The sequence below is a fragment of the Haliotis asinina genome, chromosome 1, assembly GCF_037392515.1.
Source record: "Haliotis asinina isolate JCU_RB_2024 chromosome 1, JCU_Hal_asi_v2, whole genome shotgun sequence".
In the NCBI taxonomy this organism is placed as follows: domain Eukaryota; kingdom Metazoa; phylum Mollusca; class Gastropoda; order Lepetellida; family Haliotidae; genus Haliotis; species Haliotis asinina.
This window is the reverse complement of record NC_090280.1, coordinates 35,334,938-35,352,224: the sequence shown is the minus strand read 5'-3', so window position 1 is coordinate 35,352,224 and position 17,287 is coordinate 35,334,938. Positions and strand designations below refer to the sequence as shown.

Genomic DNA, 17,287 nt, shown 5'->3' with positions numbered 1-17,287 from the left:
CCACTCAACATTGTCATTTCACAATTGTGAGTCTATGTTATAGTATTTGGAGTTATGAAGGCCGTAAAGTTATAGTATAGGAGTTATGTTGGTCACAAGTCTAGATAATAGTATATGAGTTACAATGGTCGCAAGTCTAGTTTATAGTATAGGAGTTATGTTGGTCACAAGTCTAGATTATAGTATGGGAGTTACGAAGACAGTAAGGTTATAGCATGGGAGTTACAATGGTCACAAGTCTAGATTATAGTATGGGAGTTACGATTTTCGCAAGTCTGGATTGTGGTATGGGATTTACGAAGGCCGTCACGGGTCTGTGCGCAAGTGTGGGAACTACCACAATCACTGCTCTATGCTTTAATATGTTGGACAGTCCCAAGTCTGTTATAGAATAAATTACAACTATCACTAGTTTATGCTAAAGTATGGACTATCCCAAGTCTGCATTAATGTTTCAGTTGCAGCAATCATAGGGCCATGCTAAAGTATGGGAGTTACAATTATCATATGTTACTGTTAAATGTATGTTAAAGTACAGGAGTTTTGACTGCTACAGTCCTTTGTGCTTTTTCAAATGAATCCCAGATGCTTTTTGTCTTTGGACTGAACGATTCACTGCAGTGTCCTGACATGTCATGGCGTGAAATCATTGTCGACTGCACAGGTGTGATGCCAGTGAATTGTTACAGTCCAACTGGTTGTCTGCACATCTGCCAGCACATCACTGTCTTGTCACCTGGCTATAGGATCTCTGCATGTCTGTTTTGTTTGTTATTTGAAGCCATGCTCAGCATCTTGTAGCTATGACAGCAGTATGTAAATATGATAATAATCATAATACCTTTATCTAAAATGCCTGTTTTCTTTCACTTATGCATGCTCAAAGCGCTTATGTATCATTACACCAGATAACACATATGACTTATCCGACTGGGTACCCATTTACTGCTGGGCGAACAATTTACTGGTGGGTGATTTCATTAACAAACTCACGTACCTAAGGTGAGACCACATGTGTCATGTGTGCTTTGTTATGGGGCAGCATTGAAGTCCTAGAAACTTTCAGGAGTCAAGCCATCCATCAAGGACTCTCCGGGCCCAACGTCGCTTAACTTCACCTGAGCCCTGTGTACAGGACCACACCATGATAATAATAAGTAGTGGAGTCTGATACAATCCAGTGGTTGAAATGATGAGCATTCAGTGATTGTATGGGTGCTTGGTACTATTGTGATGACTCACTGATGAGTGATAACATGCACAATCCATTTGTTTTATTATTGATTCATATTTGGATGCATCCTCATTATCTCATATCTCATTATCTCATTATCGTTTTGATAAGTCTCCACAATACCCTGGACTCAACCACGTCTCAGCTGGCTTTTTATCCAATCAGGTGTCTACACTGGGAGGTTGAGCGATCCAATCAATTCTACTTTTCAGATCATCTAACTGATTAAACTTGACAACACAAACTATGCAGAGGTTCTCTGAAAGAGGTAGAAGGAGTACTTGGATATATTTTTTTAAAGTTTCAGACCTATAAATTTGTCTGTATGGTTTCCCCCAAATCTGAGTTGCACTGTGAGCAAACCTTCACAGCTGCAACTGCTACCTTTGAAGGCAAGCTCGGTTATAACTGCGGCCTAGCTGATTTGCTACTTTGAGAATGCGGAGGCAGCAAAGGGAGGTAATAAAATTGTTAGGTTGACCCGTAGATGCGTCCAGGGTATAGTGGAGACTTATCGGAACATATACCCTGGAGATATTGGGGATGATTTTGATGGAGTCTATTTATAACTCTTTTGGTCCTATCATGAATACAGGACCAGCCGGAAACAAATTCTTTCTAGTATACTTTGCACCAAATATGATTCGATAAGGTCAGACCATGGTTGTGTACATAACCAATCAGAAACATTGAAATGAACATTCTCACTTTGTTTACAAAAGCGCTACACTTGCTGTACATGTAACATCCCTTAGTCATAGCACAATGTGCTGATGTTTTGTTGGTTAACAGGAAATACATGGTCACACAGGTATCTAAGAGTCTCTTCGTTTCGGTGTAGAGTTGTGTCCCTAACGGCTTATTTTGAATTGACAGGAATCAGTGAGAATCAGCCAGAAAACAATATTTTTAAAATTGGAGACAGTTCACAATAAACAGTTAGTTCAAGCTGTGTAATAATGCGAGTTCAAAATGCTATCAGATGTTTTTGTGACAGATGACCATGTTTTCATGCGATTTGGCGTTGTTGTTTTATGACATCAGGACTAATTTGAAGAGGGGATGTTGAGACTGTAGGTACATTCAAACTGTATTGCAACTTCAATCAAAATATTCCATACACTTGAAGAATATTCATCTAGACTCATGCATGACATTCTGACAGGATTTAAAGTGGCCCATCTTTTCTAATCTCCCTCGAATATGTTCAGAATACTTAGAAGGCGAATAGAATGTGGTAAGCATAAAAATACTGAGAATGCAGTTTGAATGCACCTCAAATGTCTTGTGATATTTTTCCACTTGAAAGTTTGAACACGTTCAACACATTCGGACATAATTGACCCAAATATTTGGAACGCATTCAGAATGCATTTTCAGAAATATGCAGTAATTTTCATTCCTACAGCTTTTCGGCTTATTCTGCCTCAAGTGTGATGAGAGTATTTGCAGTGCCAATATCAGAATGTACTTTGTTCGGTAATAGGGGACACAGCACCACCACTCTTTGCAGAGTTGTTTCCCTCAATCAGGAGACATAGCATGAGCTACTGTTTGCTGACTGTTTTCAGGCAGAAGAACCTCCAGTAACCCAAGAAAAGAAGAGGAACCTATCTCAGCCTGAGGCCACACCTCCTGCCAAGAAAAAGAAGACAAAACCTATAGAAATCGATCTTCCTGATGCACCATTTGATGGTAACCACCAGTTTTGCCACACTTTGTAGGGGTTTTCTTTAGTCTTGAATGTCAAGACCCTTATACTTGTAGAACACCTGATTGAGTGAGACTATTTGTCATCCTTTGGTTGACTTAACTTAGATATTAGTTTGATTGAAAATTAAGTGAGCCTATGTTGTGATGTTTGTCGTCCTTTGGATGTTAAAAGTAAACGTCATTGATGAAACTAATGATGACAGCCAATTTGTTCAAGAGGCATGAATATAGTTTCAGTGTGCCTATTTTGGTGACATATCATATTGAAAACATACTTTTTCCTTTTCCTAACTCATGCTTATTATGCTCATCACCTTCTTTTGTGCGAATGATAGTAGAATCTCTTGTAGTTCCCTTGTAGGGGGCCTAAAAGTTCTCTCACCAATACGTTGCCTCCTTCGAAACCTTTCCCGCCAAAACAGTCATATGACTTACCATGCTTGTTACTCTCTCCTTCATGCGGGTGGTTAGGCAAGCACTGGAGTATACAGCACCATATTCTTTTATATTTAGATCCTTCTATCCAATTAAAGCTGTGTATGTGTTTTGGCTATAGATAGCGTTCATTGTATGTCAAAGTTTTGAAAAAATTATCCATATTTTGTGACATTTATTCATCACAATGTAGCGTTCACATAGAAGATGCTGCGGGATGACCTTCATGATTCCACTGATCTCCAAGGTGTTAGCAAACCTCCGTACAGCGTACCAACGTTCAACTCTAAGAAGTTCCCCCTGCATAAGATGGACCCCTTCATGAGAGTAACAAGTCTTATAAGAGATAAGAAGATTTATCAACTTATCACCATGACTAGAAGAATGGTCTTTGGCCTGGCGAGAACTAGAGCGATCAACGAGGTGTTGATATCCAGATTCCAGAACCCTAAGACTGAAGAGAATAGGATGATTTTGTCACCAATAACAACTCAACATCAGCGGGTCTCACCCTACTACGAAGCCAGGTCTACTATCAACATGTTCCTGGAGTAAAGCTTTACCAAACCTCTACTAAGATCTCCCTGGACGGTGCCTATTATCTCCTGCAGGGAGATCAATGAAGTTGCCAAGGAAGTCACACATGATTCCAGAGAAGTCATGATGATCAAGTCGATTGACATGTTGGTCGACGTCATCCATCAAACGTCACAGAGGTACAGCAAGAAGTCAAAGTTCTCCAGAGTACAGAACGCAAAGGAGAAGAAATACTTCAGCTTCAAAGGTGGTAATAGTTCCTTTCATTGCTCATCTGGAACCAGCAGGGGCAACTCTGGGAGTGGATGTACTCCCAGAAGTTCCAGATGATGAAGACGAAGATGGGGCTTTGAATGACTGCACACTTTCACCCCGAGTCGTTCCTGTACAACCATTGGCATTTTGGTAGATGTCTGCAAAGGTACTGGGAAAACTGTGGAATATTGGAAGGTGACTAAGTCGAACAAACACTACGAGAAGGGTACCGAGTGCAGCTGAAGGCCATACCACCACTGACCCTTGACCAGTTAGTAGCCTTACCTTTGCAGACGACCAGGCAGAAAAGGAAAAAGAAGTCATTAACTTGCTGTTGGCCATGAACACCATAATAGTGATAGATCAATATCATCTAACGCCTGGCTTGTATGGCCAAATTTTCCTGATACCCAAGAAGAACTACAAACAGGAGTTCAGGTCGATATACAACATGAAGAGGTTCAACCAAGACTATCTCCTCAAGCCAGAGAATTGCAAGATGATCCACCTGCCTCAGCTCAAACAGCTCATCAGTCCAGCAGATTACCTGAACAGCATAGACCTACAACATGCGAATCTACACATCTCAATTCATCAGAGAAAGTACGTGAGATTCCTGTTCAGAGGTCGACACTTCCAGTGGAGCGTCCTGCCCTTTGGAATATTGTTGGCCCCATCATTATTTACGTGAGTGACCAAGCCCCTCGTCACCTGTTTACATCATCAAAGTCTACTCAGACGATGGGATACAAGTTCACTGAGAAGCCAGACATCTCAGACGGCAGGTAGACATGACCTTCAACCTGCTCACACAACTGGGATGGCTGGTAAACTTGATGAAATCAGAGTTGGATCTCTCTACCAGACAGTCTTAAAAATTAATTGAACTCTGTATGTAGTGGAAGCAACTGACGTCATTACTCGTTTTTGTACGTAATGGAATGAATATGAAGCAGGTTTGTTATATCCAGCAGTTTACTGCAAGCAGGTTTGTTATATCCAGCAGTTTATTGCAAGCAGGTTTGTTATATCCAGCAGTTTACTGCAAGCAGGTTTGTTATATCCAGCAGTTTACTGCAAGCAGGTTTGTTATATCCAGCAGTTTACTGCAAGCAGGTTTGTTATCTCCAGCAGTTTACTGCAAGCAGGTTTGTTATATCCAGCAGTTTATTGCAAGCAGGTTTGTTATATCCAGCAGTTTGCTGCAAGCAGGTTTGTTATATCCAGCAGTTTGCTGCAAGCAGGTTTGTTATATCCAGCAGTTTATTGCAAGCAGGTTTGTTATAAACATGGTTTATTGTGTTATCTAATTGATGATGAAATGAAAGTCACCTGGCATTGAGATTATTAAAGGAATTTTGTGGTTGCCATATTGATATTGCAAAGGGACCAGTGTAGATTTGCGTTAGAATTGGTCTTCAGTAACCCATGCTTGTCATATGAGATGACTAACTTTGTTGACACAAGTCATCGTATCCCAATTGTGTAGAACGATGCTCATGATGTTTATCACTGGGTTGTCTGGTCCAGACTTGAATATTAATTAATCGCTGCCATATAGCTGGAATATTACTGAGTGCGGCATTCAACAAACAAAAAATAAGTAAATAGAAAAAACATTGTAAAGGACACAGGATCCTTGTGAGTGATCTTTGGCACATTTAGAACACTTGTTTTTGTCCGTGTATCCTCAAGCCATTATTAGTGCAGTAGGATCGACTTGATCTGCCGTTCAGTCAACAGAATTTTGATTATGTTTCTTTAAAACTATCTTTACCAGAAATTCATCCACTGCTGAATGTAAAGAAACCTCAAGAAAAATCTCAACAGAGAAAACAGACACGACCTGCCAAACCACGAACATCCAAACCTGAGAAATCTCGACACAGGGCGAAAGATGAGAGCTACAGCTTGAAGGAAAATGTAAGTTCTGTTACTTGTGTAGGTGTATCAGCCAATACAGTTTGTGATACAACCATGGTTGACTTGCAGAAATTGTCTTTTGGAATTATTTTTTAAATTTAGGAGTTAGTCAAATTTACGAGTTGATGCTCCTGAAAAGGTGTTGAGAATTTGTTGCCTGTGTTTCAGGTATGAGGAAAGTTATAGCCATATTTGAAGAAAACCAAATCCATGGGATGATCACCATGGCAACAGTGGAAGACAGAATGTTTGGAGATAAACTGTGTCAGCTCTGAGCTGGATGTATTGTAGAGCCAAGATGTCATGGAAAGAAAACTACTTGGATCAGTCACTGATATCAACTGCTTGGATCAAATCCTTGGATCAGTCACTTGGATTAACCACCTGGATGAGTCAAAGATTCTGTGTAGACAATAACATACTTGTGTCTGACTTTGCCAGATCCAGGGGATGAGAATCTGCTCATGTTGTACATAGTGAAGCTGCTGAGGTGGTGGGGTAGCCCATGGTTAAAGTGTTTGATCGTTACACCGAAGAACCGGGTTTGATTCCCCACGAGTACAATGCATAAAGCACATTTCTAGTGTCCTCTGCAGTGACATTGCCAAAAGCGGCATAAAACCCAACTCCCTCACTCAGACTCAAGTTTCTAAAAAAATACTGGTGCTAGAGCTCATGAATGTGAAGAAGTGACTGGGAAATGTCTGAGAGTGTCAGACGATGTATCTGAGGTGTGATTGGAGTGATGTCATGTGTTTTGGCTGATTGGAAATTGTAGTTCTTTTTGCACAGGTCCTCGTGATCTCAACCACTGGCTTTCTTGGTTCAGGTCTCTGATTACATTTTGGAGTGACCCAGTGTCTTCTTGTACGTGAGTTGGTTGAGTTTTACACTGCACACAACTGTCCAACTATATGGCGGCTTCTAGTATGTGGTTGTATGATAATTGTGTACAGATTATGTAGCACATGACACGGAAGTGTGAAGGCAGCTGAAAGACTTACTTTGTTCATACAGTGTTTTAGTGGATATCTGCTTTGTACAAGATGTAATACAAGTGCTACTGAAATAAACTGAAAACATAGATATTGAGTCTGACTTTGTTTCTCACAACATTGATAGGGGGAGCAGTGGGGTAGCCTAGTGGTTAAAGTGTTTGCTCATGTTGAAGACCCGGGTTTGGATCCCCACATGGATGCAATGTGTGACATTCATTCATGATGTTCCCCCCATGTGAATATTGCTAAGCCTAAAACCAAACTCACTCACAACCCGGGCAGTCTGATCAAAGGCATGGTGTTGACAGGACCATCCTAACTTCATGGAATTTGATCATGATGACATAGAGTATGGATATTGAATCACAACAGCAGAATTCACTGTGGTGCACTTACAAACAGAAGACTTGTATTGTCAATAGTATAATGGAAATTTATACTGTTAATCACTGGTGTACATATGAATAGATTTGGTTACCTTAGCAACAGCAGACTTTTATAATGAAGAGTATTTTACAGATTAGTACTGTTGACCACCAAGATGTACTGGCAAATATATTTGGTCACCTTGACAACAGGAGACTTGTTTTGTCAGTAGTATGATTGTTATCCTCCGCCATGAAGTGGAGGGGGGATATAGGATTGAGCTCCATCTGTCCTTCCTTTTGTCATTGCTAAATGATGGGTCCAGCTTTCTCAGAAACTATTACAGATAGGAAAACCTAATTTGGTATGTGCTTTCAAGACATGAATGCTTTGATAGAGTTCAAAACAGAAACTGTGTAACAATTTGTTACAGAGATATGGTCTTTGTCTTGTTCTTGATTAGTGCATGGTGTCCCTGATGGGGACAGATTTTCTCAGATACTGTTCTTATTCTAAGATGCTTTGATGAAAGATCAAAGGCGCCGACAGTACTTTATCAGACGATAATGTGCACCATTTTGCATTTACGTCACAATGTGTTGGAAGCACTGCGCCATTCAAGTCTGCCCCCTTGCTATCGAACACTTTTGCATGGTGTCACAATATATGCAACATCACGATGCATGTTAGTTGTCATCACCTCGTACAGCCTCCTACAGTCAACTACTCCATTGCAACCTGTTTTTTGGTTTGCATTTGCATCATTCAGCTAACATCACTGGTGGAAACATTATGTTTATGATTTCTAACGGATTAAATGTCTCCTAGTTTGACCAACAATTTTACAGCAACACGTTAATGTTTGCAATGTTTACATTCCCATAGTGCAATCATGGAATGTGTTGCTTGACCAGTCAGCTTCATCTGGATGTACTGATCTGAATCAAAACTGTGTTGGTAGTAGAAATGCGACATTCATATTGCCCCATATGGTTTATGTTAATCACAGATGTAATGAAAATAATTTAGAGAAGATATTTTATCATTTGTTTTTCTGGTAACATTTGTCTTCATGTAGGTGGGTAGGGGGTGACAGATGTCAAAAGAACAGTGCATCAGTTAGCCCTGTGAGAGGATTCTTATTTTAGGTCACCGACACTGTCTTTTGTTTTCTGCCTTAGATTAATTGAAGTTTTCCTTTGTAAGTATCAAATCTGCATCATAGAAAAGAAAACCAGTTTGCTCTTCCACCATGTATAGTGCAATAAAGCACACTTTCGCCCTTAACTATTATAACTTCGGACACATTTGGACGCAAGCGGGAAACGAAATGTGGTATGTATTTTCAGGACGGTCGGGCTGGGGGGATGTTGATAACCATGTCTTCTTGTTCTGAACAGGTTAGGTCAGCCTGGCACCATAGGCTGTTCAAAAGGTAAGACAAGATTGTTTTAACAGTTTTATTAACAAAGCTTGAGGTAAAAGAAGTTTGGACAAGACGCGGACACAGAACATGTGAAGTGACTCCTGTTACACACTGTTGCATACAGAATGTTCTACTGACAGATCTATGAAACTGTTAAGTCTGGCTTTCCAATTATAAGGATCTACTCAGATAACAAGGGAAAAAACAGGTTGAAAACATGCATAGTTTATCCTTTTGGGTGTGGTGGTAACATTTCATAGAAATGTGATGAGTATTTCATCACAATAGTTCATGTACATTATTGTCAATATTTCTGATAATTGATTTAGCCAGCATTTACTGCCTGTACCTTCCAAAAAACTCACCATCACCTGCACACCTTTACTATAAATATTTCAGCCACCTTAAAGCTTTATGACAGTTTTCATCTTGGTATCTACAGCCATCTTGTCAATTATACATTTGAAAATTTGATAATTATTCTCATTTTAAATGACTTTTCTCAACTTTCAGAGTGAAAATATAAAGACATCACTGAACTTCAATGTGTTTCTCTCAAAAGAAGGACATGTGGGTTAAACTTGCTAACAAAATATAAACATTGTTAAGAAAAACAAAATAGAATATCACTTGTGCTTTTGTAGGATCTTAAAATATATGTGGAATACTTTTCTATAAGTGTAAATGGGGATGTAAATGTATTTAGTCAGACCAAAATTTCAGGAGGATGTAAAATTATCAGTTAGAACTGATAGAATGTATTGACACATTAGTCACAAAAGTTCAAAATTAATAAATATCAGTCACAATAACGTGGAAAATTCACAAATCATTGCCAGTTTCCATGAGGATATTTGGGTACAGTTTATTTGAATTCAAATCTACTCCCCAAACTTGAAATATCCAGGAGTCAATAAAACAACTAAACTTGTTCTTGTTCTGTCACCATTCCTCCTGGGGAAGTTCCTCTTTGCAGGGCTTGGAGTTCCGGTTCTGGGGTTCCCACCATGTTGGCTGCAAAACCTGCAGCTGATATCTCTGCTGGACATGTCGGCACTGTTGGGGATGGTGGTTTGGATGCATGGGATGATGGACGCTGTGCATTCTCCATGCGTGATGCTCCTGGACGTGGCCATTCGATAGACTTGGGTGATGTGTTGGAGGCTGGGACTGGGTTCATTGCTCCAGATCTGATCCGAGATTCCACTATGGGCTCTCCGGCGCCTGATAATCTTCCTGTGGCAGATTTGGGTGTGGCTGCTTTGGGCGTTGCTGGTTTGGGAGTGGCTGGTTTTTGAGTTGTACCTGCTATGATGTCTTCAACACTGTCCTTGATCCGCTGTGGGGGAGGGATCTGTTCAAGTTGACAATGCATGCTGTTAGCAGGTGGAACAGAATAGCTATTTATTATTAGGGTGAAACAATCACATATGGCATAGGTTAAGTTAACTTCAGTGACTAAGATTGGCGTTGGGAGCATGGGTAGGTGAGTAGGTAGGTAGGTAGGTAGGTAGGTAGGTAAAGCTTTAGGGACACCTTGTGCCTAAAAAGGCATATATGTGCCCAACACTGAACAAACTGTTATATTCATGTTCAGTTAAATAATGACATACTTCCTTGTTTTTATGAAGAACTCTTAACACAGCTCTCTGTGTGCAACCTTACATTAAATTATTGCTGAGTATTGGGTTCATTGAGGTTTTCTGTGTCCTGAACATTCAATGTGATGGTGAGCGAGAGGATACACAATGATGAGAGTTGTCTCCCTTTCCCAGCACCACTTGCAGTGATAGTATTGGGAGCCTATACATTAATAAAAGTTTTCTTGCTTACCCTGCACCTCTTTAGTTGTCCACTGAGAATGATGTCTCCCTCTGTCTTCATCCTCACTAGTTTTTCCATGGCTGCTCCAGACCTGGCAGTGTTGTTAGTAATTTTGTTACCTAGAGACAAGGAGAGAGCTACAATGTGGTTGTCAACCCAAGTGATGTCAGGACCACTATACTTCTTACAAGCTTGAGGAAGGATGAAATATGATGCTTTGCCAGTTAGTCTTCAGATTTATAAAACTAAGTTACTGGCTTGTGAGCAGTTATCACGAACACCTGGCTGTAGTGCTTGTGCAGAGAGCTTTACTTGTACTTCCATAGTATTTCACAGATTGACACATCCACAAAACACAAAGGTTACAAGAGTTAGAATTACTGTGAGTATTTTACACTGTAGCCGTTACAAATATAAATCCCTAGGAAGAAGGGACCCAAACACGTCGGGGTATGTCACGTGACCATGAGTGTGTTGACATGAAATTTCATAAACGATGAGAATTGAATGAAAATCGTCCTGGCTGTGTAGTGAATCTATGACTTGACAATTCAGTCCACAAAAAGTGCAGATTTTAATTTGTCTGGACATACCCATAATGCCAACAGTTAATCACTTAACTTTGAATTAACCCAAATTTCCATCTCTGTTTTATGGACTTACCATGGATACCATGCAGGCGATACTGACAAAATATAACTTTCAATTTTCACCTTTATCTTTATGTTTTTCCCCAAGAAAACAAACATTTACTCAATATGTCAAGTTTGATAGTTCAACCCCACGGTGACATCTCCATATTCCCATCAGCTTATATCAGCATCCGTCAACATTCACAATGAGAGCGAGTTTTGTTCTTATAAACTTCTTTTTTTTTAAACAAATTCCAATCATGAAATTTCTTCATTTTCTTCAATATGTCAAGGTTTGAAACACAATAGTTTTATTACCAAGTTTATGTCAAATTAGCTGAATAACATAAAAACTTTAGAAATGGCGAAAATTGGTCTTGTTAGTTGTAGGGAAAGCACAATCTACACAATCTTGGAGAAACATGATCAACAACTGTAAACAAGCAGAAAACACCGGTGAATAGCTGATCTATCATCAAGATAAATTTTATTTCATTCTGTTAAGAAATAATGGAGCAAATAGTTAAAAAGTACTTAAAAATAGCAATAACTGGTTGCTAGCCAGTATCCTTAAGCCACTATGGATTGGAAAAATCAGCTTGAGTTTACTATTACCTGTCCCTGATTGAATGTCGAACTTTTTTCTGATGTCCTATAAATTAATGATGTTCAACTAATTAACCATGACCAAACCTGTACTTCGCTTGTGTCAAAATCTGACACATCAAAGCAACCTTTCAAGACGTGAAGAGCACTCCACCCAGACACACTGACAGCATTGCTAATGAATTCAAAACTATTTGTCATTAAGAAATGTGAGAGCTCTGGCAATAATTAGTGAGTGAGTTTAGTTTTACACTACTTTATATTAGCAGGGACATATCTACCATTATTAAAAAATCCTTGGGCTTAGGCATGATTGTTGCTAAAAGGGGTGGGCAAGCTTGACTTTCTAGATATAAACATAGGTCAATCCAGAAGGGGTGGAGTGTGTGTGTGCACCCCTCTTTTGTCCTGAAAATCTGTTAATTACAATTGAAACTTCAGTGAAAATGAAGTTTGTAACCCTAACACTCACTTGGGAAATAGAAGAATTCTCTTGTCCTGAAGATCATTATGATTCACACTTTTGTATAATATTCTCACTATAGAACTGTGAGATGCTCTTCACTGATCAAGACAAACTAGGTTTTGTCATATATTTGGATCAACCAAGTCTGCGAACCTGACCACCTGATCTTGTTAGTCGCCTCTTACGACAAGCATGGGTTACTGAAACCACTTCTAACTGGGATCTTCATGAGTTTTAACAGAGAAGAACCAGAAAAGAGGAGGAGCAGAAGGAGGACCTCATCCCGCTATTACGATAAGCAAGGCTGCCGAGGTCTAAACCTAACAGAGATCTTGCCCTTCATAAAGTACTTTTGTTCAACTCCAAGCAATAACTACATGCTTGCTCTGCTTTCATACAGTTTATGATATTACGTATTGAACAATGATTTTTGATAATACAAGTTTATGATTCATGTATCTGTTTTTGATGATATCATACATACTGAAAATAAAAACTGTAGTATCCTTGTCTCTTGCATATTTGTTTAATGGAAAAGTATAATCATAGAAATAATGAAGTTGTTATCCACAAAGTATTATACTTTTCTATTATCCATCAACTTCTAAAATGCCAATCAAACAGAGCAAATTTGTTTGTTTGTTTGTTTATTTTAAGGTGCACTCAGGCAACTCAGCAATATTCCAGACTAAGTCATAAGGCATTGTCATGTGGAATCAGGATGTGATGTCATGTGGCAACCAAGTCAGTGAGTTTGCCCACCCGATCTCATTAGTCACCTTTTACTGTGACAAGGCTAACACATGTTAAGGCGCACCCCTCACCTGGTACTTTGGTGGGCATGTCCCACGTGCCCACAAATGATCCCCATGGCGAAGAACGGTCTCTTTTCACGCCAGGAGACAGGTGACCCCGGTCTGTGGCGATGATCTGAGTGAATCCTTCACGAGAAGATGGATACTGAAAACAAACACAAACAGATTAGTGAACCAGTACAAATATTTTTTAGTAGTTTTTAGTTCCTTGTTTTATAATATTTTCCCACACAGTATGGTATGAAGAATCTTTTTTTTTTTCTACGATGCTTCGATGAAAGATCAAAGGCGCCGACAATACTTTATCAGACGATAATGTGCACTTTTTGCATTACGTCACACGTCATGGATGTAATTAAAATGATGTAGAGAAGATATCTAACCCGAACCCGAAACCATCACCAAACTGTTCATCATTTGTTTTTCTAGTAACCTTTGTCTTAATGTAGGGGGCTGACATGTCCAAAGAACAGCGCATCAGTTAGACCTGTGTGAGGATTCTAAATTTAGGTCACAGACACCGTCGTTTGTTTTCTGCCAAAGATTAATCGAAATTAGGCTTAGAATTTATAGAATACGGCATCTTAGAAAAGAAATACAGTTCGCTCTACCACCATGTATAGTGTAATAAAGCACACTTTCGCCCTCAACTAGGGCAAAAGTGTGCTTTATTACACTATACATGGAGGTAGAACGAACTGTATTTCTTAATTAAAAAGTTAGTAATTGCAGACTAACAACTTTTCTGATTTCAATAAAAAATGGATTGACTAATTGGAAATATCATTCATCTTCAGATGTAGAAAGATTGCTTTTATTGTGCAAAATATTCTGGAATATTCAGCTCTTGGCTAAATTTACTTACTATGCAGAAAATATTTTTGTTTGGGCCAACTCCAATATGTATTTTTCTGGTTGGTGTATAGATTTGTATGTAGATTAAGGGTTTAGAATTGATGAAGAAATGAAAATGAAGAATAATTTTATCATGCCAATTCTGAATCTTCATACCTACACATCCTTGGATTAAACACTGAATACAATTTGACATAACACTGTGTGATAACAACATGTATATCCTTTTTCTAGAAGCAGTAAATGAATATTCATTACCCAGTTGTGCCCAGTGTTCACGAATAGCGTCTGACCCTCTGACAAATCAGGCAGATTCGCCAGTGGTCAGATAGAAATCACCAACCCGCCAGCCCCAGTGTCTGAATATCTCACAATGTCTTTGTGTGAAGTTGTTACTTTGCTGTTTAGAAATATTATGTTTGTTATCATATAATGTTAATAATTTCAAAGCCAATTATAAGAAATGTTAAATGTGAGATGTTCTTTAAACTTCATTCTGTGGGTCCTGTGAAATTTCAGTGGGTCAGACAGACATCTGAAACTTACAGGACCCAATGTCCTGTTACTCTGAAACACCATCGTGAACACTGTGTGCCTGCCATAATTTTCACAACATGAATTTGGGGTATCAATAAATCTCCATATTCTACAGTCTGCTCCAATACTTTAAAGCACACAGACGTATTCTATTAATTGAAAGGAACAACAGAAACTGCTTTTAAAAATTGTACACAAAATTTTCAATCATTCATCCATATTGGTTTGTAGTGCAATATTTAGTGCAGGCATACATACTGAGGTGGGCTAGAATGATTGATACTCATTGACTGGAAAACATATTAATGATTATTGACACATAAATTGTGATGTTCTTTATATCGCACATAAACTTATGTGATAGACAGAAGTTTGGGTTTTTTTATCACTTTAAGTTACGATTTTAAATCATGGTCTGCTTCTAAAATATGTTCAGGATGTTTTGTTAAAGATCCATGCAAAAACATGACACCACTCACCACTCCAAATCCTTTTGGCACTTCCCAGTTCTTCAGTGTCTTGAAAGCATTTTCATACTGAAATTAGAATGAAGAACTGATGGTAAAATCAATAACAGCATAATGACAGAGCGAGTGCATCAGGTTTTGCAAATATTTACCATGCTGTATATGCCCCACTCATAAACACTGCAGCTATATGGCAAGGGTCTGTTGACAAATGAGTCTGGACCAGACAATACGTTTATAATAAAAGACTGTGAACAATTGCATCACATCAGATTCCTGTAGTCCATATTTTTATCAAATATAAAGTTGCTCTTCAATGATTGAAATTGAAAGCTTTCACAAAGCAACAGCATGCATTTGTAGTTTTCAACCTAAAAATTGAATAATTTGGCAATTCTTAAACATTCAAAATCATATATCAATGTTGTAAAAGGTCAGAAATGGCTAAAAAGGGAGCAGTCAAAAAATACCTCATCTCAAAATAAAATAAAGTCAAAATATAAATGGCTACAATCCATGATGTCATGCGAGAACCTTTCTACTTAAAAAATAAGGGGCAATGCTGAAATCAGCAAACAGAATGTTCCTCCTGTATGTGTAGATTAGCAATGATTAAAAAATGAGGTACTATATTAAAGCACTTCCAACATAATGATAATCAGACATCAACATTCAAAATATTCTCGAAAAAAGATGACCATATTTGGCATATAACAGCCTCATCATATTGGTGTCACTAAAAATTACGTTTACTTACAAAAGCATTTTCTACAAGGGCGAGTGTGTTTGGTTTACACTGCTTTTAGCAATATCTCAGTGGAGGACACCAGAAATGGGCTCCAGACATTGCACCGATGTTTGAATTCAACCCAGGTCTTCAGCATGACAAGCGAATGCTTAACCATCAGGCTACCCCACTTCCCCTTTTCTACAAGGGGTTATTCTTATGCCCATTGCTCAGATCAACACAGATGAAAATGATGGCTGAAGAATTCAGAAATCATAACCCAGAAGGATACTTCTGCGTACCCCTTACCAAAACATGGGGGAATGTATTTGTTATACTACAAATAGAATAAGTTTATATGGATGACAACTTCTTTAATACTAGAACACAATATTGCCAGACATTTTTTGTGTGTCATACTCGGCTTTTCAGTTCTGGAGTTGTTATGGCACAAGATCATTTTCATTGTACACCTACAGACTACCATGCAGATACCCACCAGCCATATTGTTTAGTGTCACGTCATACCTAACCCAAAACTTCACCCAAACCCTAAACCCTAACCCTAATCCATAATCTAATCCTAAACCTTACCCTAACCAAAAGCAAACTCATTTGCTTCCAAAGACTCATTACTGTCTCTACAATGATTACCTGCCCAAATATCTTAAAAGATATCTGTAAACCAGCTGTGTGATTGAGCCTTCTCCTTTGCTAGCCCTGAACTGTGATACTCTCTTCCAAAGGAAATCAGGAACATGTCATTGAAAGAAACTGTTAAACATGCTAAAGACTCATCTGTTCACTGCTGCCTTTCTGTAAAAGCTATATGAACTTTTATCTGCCCCAACATTGTCACAGCGCCACTGACCATATCTACGGTGGATATTAGGTGCTTTAATAATACATTATCCGATATTCTGTATTACCATTTTGACTGCCAATCCATATTTGGTATTTACTCTCTCTTCCTAACTGAGATTAGTTCAGTAACACAAATTTATGAAAGTATTTTGATAATGACCATTTGTTTTAAAACGGCAAGCATTACGAATAAAGGCGCTCTTAGATATCTGTAATCTAGCATGGCCACAACAATCTATTTGAGGAGTGAATGTTAGTCGAAAGAAAGATGTTCGTTTTAAGAAACGACATGCATTTTGGGTTCACTGCTGACATTCCATATTGTACACACGATTCAATTTACATCAATCTAATTTTGTTCCTGAAAACGGTTATGTTTTAAAGACATTTTATATTAGCATGCAACAGCAACGAAATATTGTAATTGTTTACCTGGTTTGCACTGAAATTAATGCTCATCTTGTATGGTAGCTTGGTAAAAACGGTGTCCCCAAATGACCGGATTCCCTTTTCCCAGGAAGTGACAGTGAAACACTCAGCACGTTGTCAAAACAACCTTTCCCGTCTCCAAGTACGCTGCAGTAAATGATTAACAACTTCCGTTACA

General features: G+C 38.7%; 2 protein-coding genes across 3 annotated transcripts in view; one reads left to right on the top strand and one right to left on the bottom strand.

The window, feature by feature from the left end:
* LOC137290884 (retinoblastoma-binding protein 5 homolog) overlaps positions 1 to 9,474 on the top strand; it is a 25,307-nt gene extending 15,833 nt beyond the window's left edge. For both annotated transcript variants that reach the window (XM_067822065.1, XM_067822057.1), the window contains 3 exons: positions 2,806 to 2,929; positions 5,955 to 6,097; positions 6,266 to 9,474. In XM_067822065.1, the coding sequence (XP_067678166.1) occupies positions 2,806 to 2,929; positions 5,955 to 6,097; positions 6,266 to 6,271 (273 nt within the window). In that variant the 3' untranslated portion in view covers positions 6,272 to 9,474. The remainder of the gene's footprint in view (positions 1 to 2,805; positions 2,930 to 5,954; positions 6,098 to 6,265) is intronic.
* Positions 8,908 to 17,267, bottom strand: LOC137290909 (protein Flattop homolog). The gene is made up of 5 exons (XM_067822115.1): positions 17,113 to 17,267; positions 15,102 to 15,158; positions 13,240 to 13,375; positions 10,721 to 10,830; positions 8,908 to 10,241 (listed from the first exon to the last, which is right to left on the bottom strand). The coding sequence occupies exons 1-5, from the start codon at positions 17,137 to 17,139 to the stop codon at positions 9,810 to 9,812; spliced, it is 762 nt and encodes a 253-aa protein (XP_067678216.1). The 5' UTR covers positions 17,140 to 17,267; the 3' UTR covers positions 8,908 to 9,809.
* Positions 17,268 to 17,287: the final 20 nt, after the last annotated feature.

Excerpts from the sequence above, each read along its gene's own strand:
- LOC137290909 (XM_067822115.1), bottom strand. The coding sequence starts at position 17,139 with ATGAGCATTAATTTCAGTGCAAACCAG. Across the intron at positions 13,376-15,101 it reads TGCCAAAAGGATTTGGAGTG|TATCCATCTTCTCGTGAAGG; the intron begins GTGAGTGGTGTC and ends GTTTGTTTTCAG. Across the intron at positions 10,242-10,720 it reads GACAACTAAAGAGGTGCAGG|ATCCCTCCCCCACAGCGGAT; the intron begins GTAAGCAAGAAA and ends CAACTTGAACAG.